This window comes from Trachurus japonicus, chromosome 7 (assembly GCF_045865225.1).
Source record: "Trachurus japonicus isolate A0001 chromosome 7, Traja_1.0".
NCBI lineage: Eukaryota > Metazoa > Chordata > Actinopteri > Carangiformes > Carangidae > Trachurus > Trachurus japonicus.
The window spans coordinates 20,109,735-20,127,736 of NC_140913.1; the positions used below are offsets into that span (position 1 = coordinate 20,109,735).

Consider the following 18,002-nt stretch of genomic DNA (forward strand, 5'->3'; position numbering starts at 1 on the left):
ATGTAGAAGGTTCCTTTTTATGAAGACTCGGGCTAATTTGGCCGCAGATTTGCATCATGAGACTGCTGGCCTGCTATCAATGGCCTGTCAATAAGTAAGTCGATTGATAATTAATCAGTCACTGACTATGGATTTATAGACATATTTGTCACAGTCTGACCAACCTAACTGTGCAAATGCAGAAAGGCCTAGAGTCACCTACTGTGCATATACGGCCTGTCATTTAAATCTCCTTCCCTGCTGCTTCCCAACAAACAGCCATAAAAAGTGGAACAAGTCATTTGTCAAAGTCACAGTGGGTTCCTGCTCTATTTGCATCGTGATGCCTGACTTAAAATGACTTTAAATGTCTACTTTGAATGAAGGTGTAGCCTTGTTTAAATTACAATCAAGAGTTTGGAGATTGACTTCTTATCATTAAATCCCAAACAAGTGTTACAGGTCCTCAAAATATTTTCACTATTAACGTGTTTTTAAATCATCTTTGTGAAAATGTTTAAAGTCATGAAAGACACCTAACATTTTTTTGTTAAATAATAATGCCAGTGGAAGGGGACTGGTTGTTCTCGTATACGTTCTTGTCTCTAATAGACCAGTCAACAAAGGTAAAATCTTATACTCTATAATCTATACTAATAACATAATACAGGATGGAAACTGTATGGATGCTATTCATTTCAAGAAACCAATAAAAACATGGGGCTGGGGACCTGAACCGAACTTATTTACAGACGTGTGATCAGATTAGTTGCACTTCTTCAACCTTTTGTAACAATTAAGTGTAATTTGTTTATTTCATAAAAAGAGACATTTTATGATTTGGAGGAGGAAGCCAGTTAGACTCGGTTTGTTCCCTGAATACATCTTTGTTTCCAGTCGCTCCATCATTTACAAACTGTGCAGTGTTTAGTAACAACCTCAAATGGAATAAGCAAATCAAAACTAAATATATCCAAAAGGTTTAGAATGACACAATCTTAAACACACACACACACACACACACACACACACACATTGTCACATGATTTCCCAAAACGTGAACAATGTTTTATAGTGTTGTTCTGACAACAACAGTAATCTGAATAAATTAGCATGTGCTTTGGGGAATAATAATGGCAGTTTTTATTTATTTTATTTTCTAAATGCATTGACAAATCAGTTGATTATCAGCGGAAGTAGACACAGAGTGATGATAAAAGTGAATATGTAAATCACAGTTTTTGTAAAAACCCAGCCATGCTGATCTAAAAACCAGATTTTGCCACAATTCCCACTGGTTTTACAAGACGGAGAGTGGAGGAGCCTTCATCTGTGAATTAGCACTTGATCATTGAGCTATCCTTACTAATGTAATAAAAACTCAGATTATGTAAAGAGCACCAAGATATAATTTGTCCTATAAATTGCAGGAAATATCATCATGCCAATACCAAAGCACATTAGGCCTATGTTAAATGAGCATAACCTGCATAGTCACATTGAGTTATTGTAAAAAAACATTGCATTGTTTCACTGTTTTGTTTATTGTGAGTTTAAATGTGGTCAACCTGGAGCTTCGATGGGCCACTGGGCTAACTGTTCTGATTGCTTTTGGTTCATTTGGTATCCAGTTTATTTTATTTTATTTTATTTTTTATGATAAGAATGTGTTTCCCTGTATTTTGAAAGCATCCTCTGTTACCCCTCTTTGACGCCTTCAGCATCTGCACAGTTACTGAACACATAGCCTGTAGTATATTTGTCTATTGATAATGTGGGGCTGTAGCTAATATTGAAATTCTAACCATAACTTTTATAATTTTTTAGCACTGGCCTGACCTCGGTGCCAGACGAGGACATGCAGCAGCAGCAGCAGCAGCAGCAGCAGCAGCAGCCTCCCTCCCCTTTAAACGCAGGCGCACACACCCCTTTAAATACGTCACTCTCCTGGCTGGCTGCTGGCTGGCGAGTATCTGGCGGTGTGGTGTGTGTGTATGTGTGAGTGAGCGAGTGTGTATGTGTGTGTGCGGTCGGACTGTGGTTGTGTTTCAGGGCTGGTCGTGTTGATAACGACACACTTAGGACGCATTTCATCGCGGAGAGATGGGAATTCAGAAGAAATGGCTCTGAATCAAATCGCCCTGTCGCTGCTGGCCCTGTGCGGGTTGGTGGCCGTCGGTAATGGTAAGTTTTTTTCCCCCTTCTCTTTCCCATCCGAGCACCTCTCCGGCTTTTGTCTCGATGGTGTTTTCCTGGACTGGGCATCGCCTGTTGTCGCTCATCGTTCATGGCGCTGGCTGAGTATCGGGGATTTGGCTAACCGCGCTTAGCTTAGCGTCGACCTCAAAACCTCCCAAAGCTGTGGCTCTCTCTGTCTGAAACAAAAAGTCACGCTGCTTGTTAGTTTGTTCTTCATTGTGCTTTTTCTTATTTATTTATTTATTTATTATTATTCCTCCTCCGACGTGTTAATAATGGTCGCTATTGAACACGGAGCAAGTAGCTTCAACCACAACAACAACAACATGGTGGTGGTAGTGGTGGTTGGGGCTGCTACCGTTTGCTAGCTTACTGGATAATAATCTTTAACTGACTAAAGTTGTTTATTGACGATAATTGCGCTTCTTCTGTTGTGTGTATACGGCTGAAATATAAATGTTATTATCTCGCAGGGACACGTCAGGTGGCTGGAAATGATTCACAGTCCAGTGTTGACGTTAAAGTTATCTCTCCCTCTGTGTGTGTCTGTGTGCTGGTTGTTATGCTAAGATATTTACCAAACAATCTGCTGCTGCTGGCTTGTGTGTGTCCGGTTTCACTGCACTGGCTGCTGGGATAGATACAACACCGTGTGATGATAGCCGGCTGCTTTAATATGTGCAATGCAGTTTTAAATATATATAGTATATTAGAGTTATGTTACTCTGGCATTTTTATGGAGCATTTAGTATTTTATGGAGTATTTTCTTATTTTGAACCACAATCAGTGAGCTTGATTTCTGTCCATGTCTTTGTCCTGTGTTGTTAAAGTGTCCTTTTGTTTTCTCCTACTGCAAAACAAACCTACCTATGGGTATTGATAAAGTGACCTGACCTAAATGTGGTCACTTAGAGTTTGGTCATAATAATATCTGAATGAAGGCCTAACCTACTTTGTGCATGAAATGTGTTTTTTTGAGAGTAAATACTGGCAGCTCCTCCATTGGTGTCCATTTGTAAGGAGTGAAAAGGCTCCTCAGTGGCCTCCAGCAGAAAGTGAATGCTGGCATAGGGTGACAACAGCCGTGCATTCAGCTATCCCAGACAGAAGTCAAAGTTGAAGTCTGGGTTCATTGTGATGGAAATGTGGCAAGTGGGGTCTTTTGAGGCGCCAGTTATGGGGCTGCTGCTTCGGTCTGAATCGTTTAGCTGGAGCAGCTGATACCCCCAGCTCCACACACCACACCACTCTCTCTCTCTCAAACAAACAGATGTTGTGTTAAAAGTCTTGTGTGTTTGCCTTTTACTCTCTATCTTTGACTTTGTGCCAAACGCCCAACTTCTTTAATAGATCTTCATTCCGGCCATTTGCACATCTCGTGTTGCGCAAACCCCAATTATTATTATTATTTTTTCTGTTCCTGTTCTCTTTAAATGTTGAGGCTGTTAAACCCTGCAGCAGCTTGTCACGTAGCCAATAAACTAAGAGATAAAAAAGACAACAGTTGTACTAAATGAATATCATGACTTCATTATCATTTGTTGAAGTGTGTGAGTGTGTGTTCCACATTAAACACTTGAGTCATCCTTCCAAGAATCGTGAAAATCTGCCTCCCCCGTGTAGTTTAGATAAGGGTGCAGTTAGTACATCAGGTCTGATCATATCATGTGAGGCATGCTGGGAAAACTATTGCACCTGAGTGGCAAGTTTGTTTGACTGGGTTACTCCAACATTAACAGTGGTGTGTGAGTGAGGGGAAAGTGGGGGGTGGGTGGGTGTGTGGCTGGAGCAGAGGGAGGTGTGTGTGGGGGTGGTGGTGATGATGGGTTTGTCCAGCTGGCGGGGTCTGTCATGTAAAGGGGCCCACAAGTTTGTCTGGAGCCATGGTTTCACACCATATAATGGATTACACCACGCACAGGCTGAAACCAGACAAACCTGAAAGTAGCTGTGCCAGAGCCTCGGGGCCTGTAGCGAGGTTTGTATATTGTGAGAATACGCTTTTACTCACACAAGTTTGATGAACCCATCACGTGTTGTTGACTTCATAAGGATTAGGAGTTGGTAGTGTTATGGGCATTACATGCCTGCGTGACGCAGTCTTCCTGAGTGCATTGAGCACAGTGGCAATGTGATATGGGCACTGTCAACCACACTGCCGCGAGGTAGGGCGCGTCCCTCTGTTTCTCTTTTCTTCCCGCCCTCTCCAATCTTTCTCTCATATAAAAGGCCTGGTGCTTTATCAGGATTTAATCTGTACTTTGTCATTTGTGGTCCCACTTATGCTTTCACTTACTCACTGCCGCCACAGGCAGCGGAAGAAAACTTAAAAACACGCAGTGGTATATTTTTTTTCCAAGGTTAAATGAGCCTTTTTCAACATGAGCTCCTGCCTACTCTTGAACTCTGCACCCAGAGTCACACATTATCAGCGGCCCTGTGCCAGCGTCCTGTCGTACCCTCATGTGCATCTGTATTTAAGTCAAATGCAGGGCAGTTGGAAACAGAAAAGTCCCTTCTTCTCAACTTGTCCACGGTACAGGTGCTGTTTAATGTCAAATTTGATGTGAAGGAGTTCAGGTGGAGAAAGTATGAGCGTGTCAGATGGGAACATGTGTGCACCTGCCCATTAGATCAGAGCCAAGGGAATGTGCGGAGAAAGGTTGAAACTTATTGGGTCCAAAGGTGTGTGCATTTAAAGAGAAGAGAGTTTGATCGGGAGTGGGGGTAGTATTTCCAGCTGTCTTCAGGGAGAAAGTGGGTTTGTTTTTTTGCTAATGGTGCAGCAGTTGGTGATGGTGGTGGTGGTGTAGACAGATGGATGTTAAAGCTGCTGGATCCATGCTGCAAAATCACAGTCACATGAACCTGCAGGCCCCCTGTTTAAAATATCACATTACTTCTTTGCCCCAGAACATCTTCTTTTGCAATTTGTGTTTACCAACAGTTTCTATAGCGTGGCGCTGAGCCAGAAAGGGTCAGGCTGGGTCCGGGGTGGTCTAGTTTTCCCTCCATAATGACCAGTGTTGTTAATGACCTCCGTTGGCCCAAAGGCACAGAGCCCTAATTGCTACAGCAGACAGCATAGCCTCTGACTGACCCAGCTCCGCCATTACTGATGTTGGACCACAAGGGATTATTACTATACCACCACACGGAGAGCACACTTCTCTCTGCCATCAAGTTGCACTCTGTCTTTGTTTAAAGGGTTATTGTAGGATATGTGTTGGTGGCACAACCACACGTGCTTGTTGTGGTACACCCTAAAATGTTCCTGGTGACAAGAGAGTTGTTATTGTCACAGTACACCCAGACAGACTCTGTAGCTATGCGAGTTCATGTCTATAGGGCTAAACCTGACACCCGTCCTGCAGCGCATGTCTCTTTGTAGAGGTGTTTGATTTGTTTTTGGCTGCTGCTGGAATGCAGATGAGACCTGCTCTGCCTCCAATTTTCTGCTGGAAGGTGTGCAGTCTACTTGTCAAGTTTTCTTCCCTGACAAATGATTTGCTTTGATTTTTGAGGTTGGTGAGACTTTTCTTTTTAGTTTGAGTGTACATTATCGAACTAGTTCTTGAAATACAATAAAAACTTGCACCATATCACCTTAAAGCAGAAGTAAGCGATATTTTTGTGTTAATATAAGTCTTAAATAGTTCAGCAATCACTTACATAGAATGTTTGGACCGAAACACGGGTCTTTCAGTCACTCTGCTCTGCGCCGAGCCGAGGAGAAAACTTTTCTCGTATCCTACAAGTTTTATCCAATGAGGAGAGAGAACGGCATGCAGGGCTGTGTGTGCAGCCAAAAGATGCGCGTGAATGTGGTGACGTAGGGACGAGGACCAATAGATCCATGACGAGGGCGGGGGCTGCCAACTCCGTTGGCTGACAAGAAGTTATGGTGCGTTCAAGGCAACCCGTAACTCGTGTTTTTCCGACCTGTGAAGTCGTACCAGTTTGATCTGGTACGAGTTCACGGGTCGGAAGTAACGAGTGGCCGTTATAGTGACTTTCACAGGTAAAACAGGTCGGAAAAACACGAGTGGGTTGCCTGGAACGCTACAAAGTCATAAGTCGTGACTTGAAGCTGTAATTTACGGTTTCAAAGGCCTGCCTAGAACGCAGCATTAGCCAAAACGACCGGATCGCTTACTTCTGCTTTAAAATGAGCCCAAGTGTTGCTTCACAGGGCAGTGAAGCAACCTTCCTTGCAACAAACTCTGATGTGAAAAGTTGTTCTATTTTGAGTGGCGAATATAATTTTATTAAAATGGTATAATGTCCGTATTAGTATGACAGAACCGTCTGTGAAAGTCCCTGTGTGTTTCCAACACATAAGGGTCAGGGTGGACTTGTTCATGGTGCTAAACCGAGGAAGTTGTTTCGGTGTCGGAGTTCATCTAGTTTAACCACTGTATGCAAAATAATTATAGTTAATCACTGTTTTCAGATTTTTCTTTCTATTAATGACAACATGGCATCATTATCAACATTTTTTTTTTAAAGAAGAAAAAATCAGTCAGTCAAAAATGCTTCATTTTGTGTTATATTTTTTTATTAATAAAGACAGTGTTTGGGGTTGTAGCTAGAGTAAAACCTAAACAACAGTTGTAGGGAGACGGACAGAGTAATTGTGAAGTCTCTGGTCAGCTAATACTCAGAAGAGTTTTTAAGCTCAGGTCACATGGCTAATGCATTGGCTTACTGTAGTGCAATGTACGAGGTCATTAAAGAGGCAGCATTGACCAGTTTGGGAATCTGAGCACCAGCATCAGCAGCAGCATGTCTGAGGTGAGCCTAGATGCTCACACTTGTGTGGCTTTTGAACTCATTAGGGTGGCAGACACACACACACACACGTAGTCAGACAGACAGACAGACAGGATGGGATGCAGCCTGCAGGGTGGTGGTTGGTAGAGATAGTAGAAGCAGCCTCAGCCCCAGAGACCTTACTTTAGAATCAGATCAGTAATCTGACCCTCAGATGCAGACAAAGGTAATGACTTTCCTCCTTCCCCTAGCATTGATTAGGACACAGTTGTGGGGTGTGTGTGTGTGCACGCGCCCGTATGTGTGTGTTGCACTCGCGCTGTCTGGTGGCGTCTGCTTGTCTTGATCAGCTCTCAGTCTGGTATCTGTATGGATCTAATTTCAGCCAGTGCATTTTGGTAATGGCACTCTGCTCCCCGTACACACACAGACACACACACACACACACACGCACCGACCGTCTATGTCTGCGTCACTTTAGCCCCCAGAAAACCCACTGTGTTTGTGTAACCTCGCTGTCCCGCACTGACCACGCTCAGTGTGTTTTCTCCCCCCAGACTTTATCAACTTAACATACTTGAAAGTTCACCTCTTGTTTTGACAGGGTTTGCTCCGCACGAGTAAGTCCGGACAACACGTCAACGCTCGCACGCAGGAAAACATTGTGATCAAGGTTAAATGCGATGTGAAGCTGTTTGGAATGGGACTATACTGTGGTTTTCAAGTCGTGTCCACGTTAAGACGACACTGGTTATGACAACAATGTTTTATTAATCCCTTCCTCACCATGTCTGCCATTTCCTGTCTCAACACGAACGGAATGGTAGGAACTTCACACACTTGCAGCTCAAAGGAGTAACTGTTTACTGTGCTCTCCCCTTTTTTCCTCTACTGATCCCTTTTTCCTGCCATTTACACCCCCCCCCCCCCCCACAAGTCAAAGTCTAGACTGGGTTTTAATGACGGACGCAGCTGGTCACTTGGGTAGACCTCTATCGCAGCTGGGGGGCTCTGTGAGTCCCGCTCGTTACCCTTTCTGCCCCCTCCTGTCTGTATTGTCCTGCCCAATTTGGGACCAGCCCCCCATCCTGTCTGGCCCCCCGAGCAGCCCTCCCCCCACCCCCAAACATCGGGGGTTGTTACCGCTCACCCTGGGCTGTCCCCTGCACGCCACCCATCCCCCCATCGCTGCCTGACGCAGAAGTGCGCTCCCCCACTCCAGTCTGCTCTTTGTTCGTGCAGGGCCAGTCCAATCCCTCCTCATGTCGTCTTAATCTCCACACAAAGGACCAGTGTAAAGACCACCAATTATGTGGATACAAGAGCAGAGTTCACTCAAACCACACACACCCAGCCACTACTCAGGACCGTGTATATTTAGGCTTGATATTGTTCCGAGCCCAGCTTCGTAACACTTCTGCTGTGAGATATGCAGGGCAAACAACATGGCATTTGGGTAAATGCTTGTGGGCCAGGGCTTCTTAGTTGGACACTGTTTTAATTTAGTCATACCTCCAATTTATGAGACCATGGTTTCACATTATGGCGGTATAGATTTTTCACTAGCACTATCCCTTTTTAATATCTGTAGTATTATAATGGGAAATGTTGCAACTTAATGAAAACCACAGTTTTGTGACAGTGTTTGGTTTATATGATGTTTGCTTCAATGTGATGTGTCATTTTTTTTTTTAACCAATCAGTGGTTTCTCTCTCTGTCATGGTAGAAAATTACATATTCTGTCATGGATTTGCTCCGTAGCGGTCCCACAGTGCCGTGGCTTGTTAGTGTGAAGGCAGCCTACATATGGTATAGTCACAAGGTAGCCTTTAAGGGAAGGGAAGGGAAGGCTGGCCACAAAACAAACTCTTGGTTAGACCACAAACCATCCGTTGCAGACTGGAGAACGGAACGTGTGTGTGTTTTCAGCCATGTTTGGTTTCCTTCCTGAGCTTCTGTCTGTCTGTGGACCATCTGTCCTGCCACACACAGAGGCGCATCCAGGATGGATGCCTGTTCATTTTCATCTCTCTCTGTTCATATACCAGCTTGCTGTTGTTAATTTTATGGCTGTATAGTGGTGCAATATGGATGTCGTGAGAACTCTTAAATAGTCCTCAGTTTGATTCTTGAGAGAAACAAATGAAGGATAAAGTTTAGTTCACAACAGTTGTAATGGGAGCGTGCCACAGAGGAGCTCCGGCGTATAAACATATGTTGTTTTCTGAAATGTCACTCTTGCTTTGAGGATAGATTGATCAAGTAAGACTTGATTTACTTCAGTGAGGATTGGATAACAGCAGGCCTACAAAACGGAGGAGCTGGATGGAAAGAGGGTTTTCAAGTCGTCTGAATTTAATGGATATCGAGCGTTGTCCCGCTTTTTAACCTACAGCTGTTACTCATGTCATCTGTTCTATTTAGCTAAAATATTTGCTCCATTAATGCTGCACATTAGCGTGATGTGGCACAGAGCTTGTTTTTTTTCCCCCTTTTTTTTTATCACCCCCAGCTTGCTTCACCTCCGTGTAATCTGCAGGAAATTCCATCTGCATGCGAACTTGGGTGAATTTGGACACACTCCGGCAAGAGTTCCTGCCACTTTCCCGCTCGCCTCCTGGAGAGCTAGACACACACACACGCAAACACCAAACAGATGAGAAATATTACTGAAATCCTCCTTCAAATGTTCCACATTTCCAGTTACTTCTCAGCCGACAAGCATGAACACATCAGCACGCACGCTACATGCAAAAAAATCCTCCCACACAGATTGAACCTCCCACAGTTCACGTTCAATGGAAGCCACTCCTATGACACCGGTTTGTGGTTTTGTCCACTTGGACGATACATGCTGATGGCACAATCAGTGTATAAGTCATATGTAAAAAAAATAAAAAATAAAAACTTTTTTTTTTAACTGAGCTGTGTTAAACAAGAGTCTAATCATCGTGGTGACTCGCTGGGATCAAGAATGCATTAAAATCTGCTGACACCTTTTTGAGACTTGGTACAAACAGGGAAGATCAGTGAGCTCATCTGGTCAAAGAAACCCTCAGGATAAGACACAGGGGGATTAGTGGAAGCTCGCCACTCTTCAAATCTTTTCTTTCCTCTGGGCCAGACATTGTCAGTCGTCCAACTGATGCTGAGCCTCTTTTTTTTTTTTTGTAGGAGAACAAGGATTGAAATTCCTCTCTGCTTTTGTGTCTCCTCCTCTGTTGTTGACGGTGCGAGGGTCTTGTCTTCGCTAAGTCCACAGCTATTAGCCCTGAGTGGTCCGGCCCTTGTTTTGGACCAAGGATCGGCTCTTGGCCTGTCACGCCTCACTCAGTTGTCTGTTAGTTTGTCATTCACCACTGTCTGAGGTAAAGTTGGGGCTTAGCTGCTACCCTGCCCCCCCCCACTCGAAAATCAGTCCCACAGCCATCTAACTTCTCCTGCTCTCGCTTTCAGAAAACAGCAGAAAACCTTGGAAGAAGCCTTCTGTGCTGACCTTACTCCAAATAAGAAGCATGTGTGCTGTGACTGAAAATCACATTTCACTCCAAATCTAATCAGTTTGCACTTCCTTGTTCTCTGTGTTGCCTGGCAAACGCTGGTTTTGGTTTTAGATGTGGCAGATAAGTGCAGACTTTCTGGCACTGACCTCATTTGAGTGTGTAGGTGGACCAGTGTAGTGTTATTACAGCGGTAGCAGGACCGGAGCTCCATTCTGTCAGCTTTAATAGGTCCCTGCGCAAGAGTGTGCTGTGTTTAATAAAAACTCCTGTCTCATTAGCTTAAACAGTCGCAGCTCTCTGTGTCAGTGTGAGAAAGACAGAGGAGAGGCACGGAGCAGAGTGCTGCATTGGGGATTTGGCAGGAGCCGTCTCCTGTTGTTGGGTTTCACTTTTGTCTGTCCCACTGGGCAGGTCCATCTCCACCCTGTGTGTTTGGGTTCATCTGCAGTGAAGGATCTGATTTCAGGGCCGTCGAGGTTGTCTGGCTGCTGCTGCTGCTGAACTCAACGCTCAGTGTCCTTATGTCACAAAATGCCCAGAGCAGAATGGGATACTACACTCTTTACATCCTGTGTTGAACATGTGGGGTCAGCTTGCCCCCTCCTGGACATTATGGAGAAGTGAAATAGATCATCTTCACCCTGAGGCCTCTTGTTATTTGACTCAACTCTCGTTGTCTTTTCCCCCCACAGCTCTGCGTTGTAACTGCACAAACTGCGAAAAGACGGGCTACGAGTGCGAGACAGATGGCGCCTGCATGGCCTCCACGTACTATAACGAGGGGAAGGAGCAACACGTCCGCATCTGCATCAACAGGGACAACCTGGTCCCCCCTGGACAGCCTTTCTACTGTCTGAGCGCCGAGGGCCTGCTCAACACACATTGCTGCTATGTCGATTACTGCAACAGTATTGACCTGAAAGTCCCAGGTGAGGCTCCTTCGTAAATATCAAGCCCTCGTTCAGTTTGACACTGTCGGAACTGAATTTAGTAATCACTTTTTCCCTCTCTCTATCTTTTTGTATTTTCTGTCCTCAGTCCCAACAAAGGTGGGTCCCTGGCCGGGCTCGGGAAGCCCCTGGGGGCCGGTGGAGCTGGTAGCCGTCATCGCAGGGCCGGTGTTCCTGCTATGCGTGCTGCTGATGGTCGGCGTGTTCCTGTTCCAGTATCACCAGAGGGCTTACAGCCACAGGCAGAGGCTGGAGGTAGAGGACCCCTCCTGTGACCATCTGTACTTGGCCAAGGACAAAACCCTGCAAGACCTCATCTATGACATGTCCACCTCCGGATCAGGCTCTGGTCAGTACACGCTGAAAAAAACCCCGTAAAACGCATTTAGAAAGGCATCCTCTTTAATACCTCGTCGTCTTTTTCTTGTCAGCAAGAGCAGAAGCAAAACAATCTTCCATATGTCGTTCTATAAATATACAAATGAGTGATTACCCAGCTGCAACACTAGTGGAAATGATCCTGACCTAGAATATGCTGTACTTCCACCACCCCACATATACAAAAACATGTCTTCAGGGAACAATGGCTAATTTTAATTTATTTATCTTTTTCGTCTCGCCACTGCCCCCTGCAGGTCTGCCCCTGTTCGTGCAGCGGACGGTGGCCAGAACCATCGTGCTGCAGGAGATAATAGGGAAGGGTCGTTTTGGTGAAGTGTGGAGAGGGAAGTGGAGAGGAGGAGACGTGGCGGTGAAGATCTTCTCGTCCAGAGAGGAACGCTCCTGGTTCAGAGAGGCTGAGATCTACCAGACAATCATGCTGCGACATGAAAACATCCTGGGATTCATAGCAGCAGATAATAAAGGTATGAAGTCTGGGACTGTTTACATAAACATTCAAGGCATTTATCCAAAACATAGCATGAAAGCAGAATTGTTGAGTTGAGTCCCTAGACTCAAAAACAGTAGAGCAACCATATTCGTCCTGTGGAGTTTTTATTTTATTACTTTGAATTCATTATTAGTTTTTAGCAGCGTATTCATTGATTGAGAAACATTTGGTACCGTTCTGTTGACTATTTTGTTTCCTTTGCTCTCTGCCAGACAACGGCACATGGACTCAGCTCTGGCTTGTGTCAGACTATCACGAGCACGGCTCTCTTTTCGACTACCTGAACCGCTACTCTGTCACCATCGAGGGCATGATCAAACTCGCACTGTCAGCCGCCAGCGGCCTGGCACACCTGCACATGGAGATCCTCGGCACTCAGGGTGAGACGAACGTGCCTGTTGAAACGCAGCAGAAACGACGAATAAGCAAACAGACGCAGCACAAACATGACGGCACAGATATTTACATTCAGCTAGCTAGCACGTGCCGTCTCTGCTGAGCCCTCGAGGCCAAATATATTAATGTGTAATGTGCTCTCCTGCAGGTAAGCCTGGCATCGCTCACCGTGACCTCAAGTCTAAAAATATCCTGGTTAAGAAGAACGGCATGTGTGCCATCGCTGACCTCGGCCTGGCAGTCCGCCACGAGTCCATCACAGACACAATCGATATAGCACCGAATCAGCGCGTGGGCACAAAGAGGTAAATGTTTCCATACTCATTCATCACAAGTACACAAATGTAGTTAGACGTCGGGGATCCTGCAGGTCTCGGAAGGTTAAGTGGTTCGGGATTGTTGGCAAAGCCCAGTGGAAAAAAAATAAAAACAGCAGCCAAAAGATTCTACGCACAAATATGTTGTGTTTTTGCTCTGTGCTACAGGCCTCCATGGTGTCTTAAAACTGTAAAGAGCTCATTAATGAGACAAATGACTGGACTGTTTGACATTTCTTAATCACAGTGAGCATGGTCACAGTGTAATCAGCCTGTGCAATTAAAGCAAGCCACTGTTTTTATTGTTGTGACTGATTGGTGTTTACTCTTGGACCCTGAAGAGTTCATTCTGAATCATTAGTAATTCGATATAAACTTAATTTGTAGTTTCAATTGTTCCAGCATCATGGCCTGACTCAGTCAAAAGTACACAACAGATAGTCACAGGTTATAATCTCATGGCTGATTGCTGCAAGTTCTGAAGGCTGGAAACAAAAAGACATTTGCTTAAAAAATTAAATTGCCAGATATTTTGGGAAATGGTGTTTTTGCACTAAAATGTATATTTATATTTTTGCTGTCTTTATTTTTTAAAATAATTTTCATGGGGCTGAGTGCTATGCTATAAATGAGAGGAAATTTGGAAAATGTATGTAATTTGATAACAGTTAAAAAAAAAAAGTATACACACTATATCCTTGTTAATTAAAATAAAATAAAACATGTAGTATTCTGAAATAAGTTAATGGCAACTTTTTTCATTTCTTAAATACTTCAAAGTCAGTCAATACATAAGTCACTTTTGATATTGTGACCCTTAATGAGACATTTTCCATGTTTTTATACCTAAACATTTCAATTACTGATTCCTTCCCCTTGTGTCCACCCCAGGTATATGGCTCCAGAGGTTCTGGACGAAACCATCAACATGAAACACTTTGATTCCTTCAAGTGTGCTGACATTTACGCGCTGGGCCTGGTTTACTGGGAAATAGCGCGTCGCTGCAACGCAGGAGGTGAGGGGGCAAACAGCAGCCAAAAACAACGTTCCTCATGTGAATGAATTGAACTAATGAACAGGAAGTTGAAGCCATAGACTGAGCATGCTTCTCCTTTGTGCACTGCAGGTATCCACGAGGAGTACCAGCTGCCCTACTACGACCTCGTGCCCTCTGACCCCTCCATAGAGGAGATGAGAAAGGTGGTGTGTGACCAGAAACTGAGGCCCAATGTGCCCAACTGGTGGCAGAGCTACGAGGTATTTCACACCACTTAAACACTCAAAACCTACAGCTGCCGTTTACTAAAAATATATTTATTTGTCAAATGTATCTGCTTTTGTTATTTCATAATGTTGGACAGTTGTATAAAAGGTCCAGCGGCTTCTTTTGTTTTCTTATTAAAGCACATAAATCACGTAATGTAATGATTACTATTTTCACAAACTTTACTTAGCTGCCCACGTAAACTCCAGATACATATTTCAACAGCAGTTGTATAAAGATTTTAAGCGGACTTACTGATAACAATTAATCAGACACAATTATGATATAATATTTCCATAATGATTAACAAACACATTCACGATGTGCATTTGAGTTTATATTTCAATGGGTATGAACTAAATCATAATCCACCAGCACATCACAGGTCATCCACATTAGATAAACCGCTCCAAAAGTGTTGTGTGACTCCAACTCATCTTGTCGCGTCTTTTGTCTCTTGCAGTCACTGCGAGTGATGGGGAAGATCATGAGGGAGTGCTGGTACGCCAACGGAGCCGCCCGACTGACGGCCCTGCGCATCAAGAAGACTCTGTCTCAGCTCAGCGTGGAGGAGGACGTCAAAATGTGAGCCCCAGGCGGCGACGAGACGCACTGGAGACGCACAACCAGACCACACTCCCATAGGAAAAAAAAATCAAAAAAACACTAAAGACAAGACTGCAAATGAAAACCCTGCCAGTTTTAAAGCCACACTCCAAGTTGTGACAAGGCCTACCTCACCTTTTTAGCCAAAACTACTGAGAATCACCCCCTTCCCCCCTCTGACTTTTCTCTCCCCCTCGCCTCCCCCCTGATCCTCGTGTCTCCTCCCTGTTCACTTTGAACCTCCTTCTCCATGGGCCACAACACTACAGCACTACCACTGTTAATATCATCACACTCAACCTTTTTTGTTTTTGTTTTCATTTCCCATGGCAGGAATTCTTACTATTGTACAGTGACGGGAATTTTTTGTTTTTGTTTTTGTTTGATCCTTTTTACCTCTGAAATCGTCCCATGACGGACTAACCTTGTCCAGAAGAGTCAAGCATGTTGTGGGTTTTGAGTTTTAAGAATAATAACACTTAACTTCATATTCTGTCGGCCATGCAACACCACGTTCTGTCGCTGTGAGTGTGGGTGGGGGTTTAGGGTCGGGGGGGCGCAGAGGCTGAAGCACTGTTTCTAGTTGTGTGTGTATAAAAGGTGTCTGGACTACTAGCATGTTTCTAAGACACTCAGATGTCCTCTGGTCGAGGCTGTAGTTCATTAGACAAAAGCAGTTAATGGGACTTTTTGGTTAATTAAGCATGAACAGCCAGAATGTGCTTTTTTTTTTTTCTTTTTAAATCCCTCACTTGAATTTATCCTACAAACAGAAACGAGTTGCACTCAACTGTAGCTTCCTCATCACGAGTGTGCATGTGAGTGAGATCTGCAGGTATCGCGTTGCGGATGTGGTCCAGTCCTGGTGTTAAGTTTGAAACGTGGCAGGGATATACTGTTTGGGATGGTTGTTTGTTTGTTTTTTTTTTCATTTTTATTTATTTGTTGATATTATTTTTATTTCATGTTGATGAACACTGTGAGATGAGATGTGACAAGCCAGAGCCTTGGTATGAAAATTTAAATCGTGTCGTAGTTTTGGTTCCAAGTCTGTCAAAGATGTGAGATGAAGGGGGGGGGTTGTTGGATTCATCTAAATGCAGCCATAACCCCGGTGGTGACAGGCAATGACATCGTGAACACTGAGCAAATAAGAGGCGTATGAAATGGCAATCAAAAAATACTCCTTTTTTTATTATATATATATATATATTTTATGTAAAGACATCATGATGGGTGTTTTCCTTTTACTTTGACATTAGACACTACTGATGGGTACATATGATTTGTATATAAAACGTGCATTTTTTTTCTCCCTCTTTTATGCCACAAGCACCAGTGTGACATTTGAACAGTGATTTAGTTTTTTGTTTTTTTTGCTTGTACGGTACTTTCAGGAGTCAGAATCTCTCTGCATGGTTTTTTAACTGTGCCAGGAAATAGACTGTGTCATCTGCTGGAATTTAGTTTTTCTTTTGCCCCTCTCATGGCAATTTGGTGGTACTACTGATCCCAGATAATTTTTGCTGCAACTTCTGTTTTTTTGTTTGTGTTTATGTTTTTTTTTTGTTTTTGATTTTTTTCAATGTATGAGTTGGTGACGCAAATCTGTTTCTACATACGTCCTCCGGGGTGACATCTCTTTCTCGTTGACACTGGAATATTTAGGAGCATGATGGTAAACCTTGAATTCTGATTCTGCCAATGGCTTTTTTATTTTTGTTTTCTTCAGAAATGCAGACAACCGCTGACAGTTCACACACAGGGAACATACAGTCAGATGTGAGAAGCAGTTCAGAGGTTTAATGTCGGAGACTGACATGCTGTGAAGTGAAACTGCACGTTTTCATTGTACTTTGTCGCCTGCAGCTGCGAGGGGTTTTCTGCAGACATGACTATGAAAGTATTACACTGACATCTGTCACCATCGGGCTCTGCACTGTTACGTTCACACGGACTTAAGTTAACGTTAGTTACGTCATCACTTGATCCAGAATCCATGTGTCATGTCTGTATCCATTATGCATGCTGTCTCAAACACTGGGTCCCCTGCACTGAGGTAGATGAACTTTAAAAGAAAAAAGAAAAAAAAAACTCGACCTCCCTCTTCGCTCCTGTTGTTTTCTCTTTTTTGTTTTCCTTTTTGTTCAGGTTGTTGGCTGTGTACCCCAGAAATGTAGCTGCTACTGTTAACATGGGTAGAAGTTCAGCAGGCAGAAGAGAAGTAGAGCCGGTTGGGGGGGAGGGGGGTATGGGAGACTTGCTGTCAGTTGAACCAAAATTGTCCAAACACTCCTGTCCATGTTTGGTTTGTTGCCATGGGTATATGACCATCAGACATTCTGTTCATGAGTAATAACTTCAAGATTTCAAAAATCATGTTGTGCAAATCTTTTCAGAATTAGTTCAAAAGTGTATATAGATGATATACAATAAATTCCTTTTTCTTATCTGTGACTTCAACTGTCCTGCTCATTCCAGATGTTACACTGTGTTTTGGTTTTCAACAGCTGTTGAAACATATTTTCCACTCACCTTGACATGTTTTAATCTGCTCCTTTCTCTTGGATTACCAACAATGCAACCCGATTTTGGAGCCATCTGAGATTCAGGTTTGTCATCTGAGTAGCACTAACTGTAACCAAAGTACAACTTCCACTGAAGCCACAAACAGCTGGATACAACTTTTCTCACATATAGTAGCACTACACAAGGCCACTGGACACGCACCACATTCTACATACTCATATAAAATGCCTCATTTTTAATAGGTGTCTTTATTATTTTGTCAATGTTTGCTCCGAGTCCTGAGTGTGGTAGATGGTTTCTAGTCTAAACATGGAAGCTTGAACGTTTTTCCATATAATTCGTAACTCGTGGTCCACTTATTAGATTTGGTCTAATCACCTTAAGTGGAACCTGTGTTGAGGTTTTGTTGAGTTTGCATTAGGGCTTCTTGGATTTTGACTTCAAAACAAAAAGAAAAATAAGCAGATATTTAAAATGCATTTTATTTTCCTTTACAAGAAACAAAAGCAGACAAAGAAATAAGATGAAGGGGAGAGGGAGTGGGAAAGCTGTATATAAAGAGATGCAACCTCTGGCGTCCTGAAAAAAATA

At 43.6% G+C, this 18,002-nt stretch overlaps 1 protein-coding gene across 1 annotated transcript; it reads left to right on the forward strand.

Annotated features, from left to right (window-relative positions):
* The first annotated feature begins 1,939 nt into the window (after positions 1–1,939).
* Positions 1,940–17,339, forward strand: acvr1ba (activin A receptor type 1Ba). The gene is made up of 9 exons (XM_085781980.1): positions 1,940–2,163; positions 11,149–11,385; positions 11,495–11,755; positions 12,042–12,272; positions 12,511–12,678; positions 12,843–12,999; positions 13,903–14,027; positions 14,139–14,269; positions 14,740–17,339. Exons 1-9 carry the CDS (start codon positions 2,100–2,102, stop codon positions 14,863–14,865), a joined length of 1,500 nt encoding a protein of 499 aa, XP_085638106.1. The 5' UTR covers positions 1,940–2,099; the 3' UTR covers positions 14,866–17,339.
* The last annotated feature ends 663 nt before the right edge of the window (positions 17,340–18,002 follow it).

What these genes read in the sequence shown, in the direction of transcription:
- acvr1ba (XM_085781980.1), top strand. Translation starts at nt 2,100, where the DNA reads ATGGCTCTGAATCAAATCGCCCTGTCGCTGCTGGCCCTGTGCGGGTTG. An exon ending in GTTGGTGGCCGTCGGTAATG is followed by an intron (nt 2,164 to 11,148) that starts GTAAGTTTTTTT and finishes TTCCCCCCACAG; the next exon opens with CTCTGCGTTGTAACTGCACA. An exon ending in ACTGGTGGCAGAGCTACGAG is followed by an intron (nt 14,270 to 14,739) that starts GTATTTCACACC and finishes TGTCTCTTGCAG; the next exon opens with TCACTGCGAGTGATGGGGAA.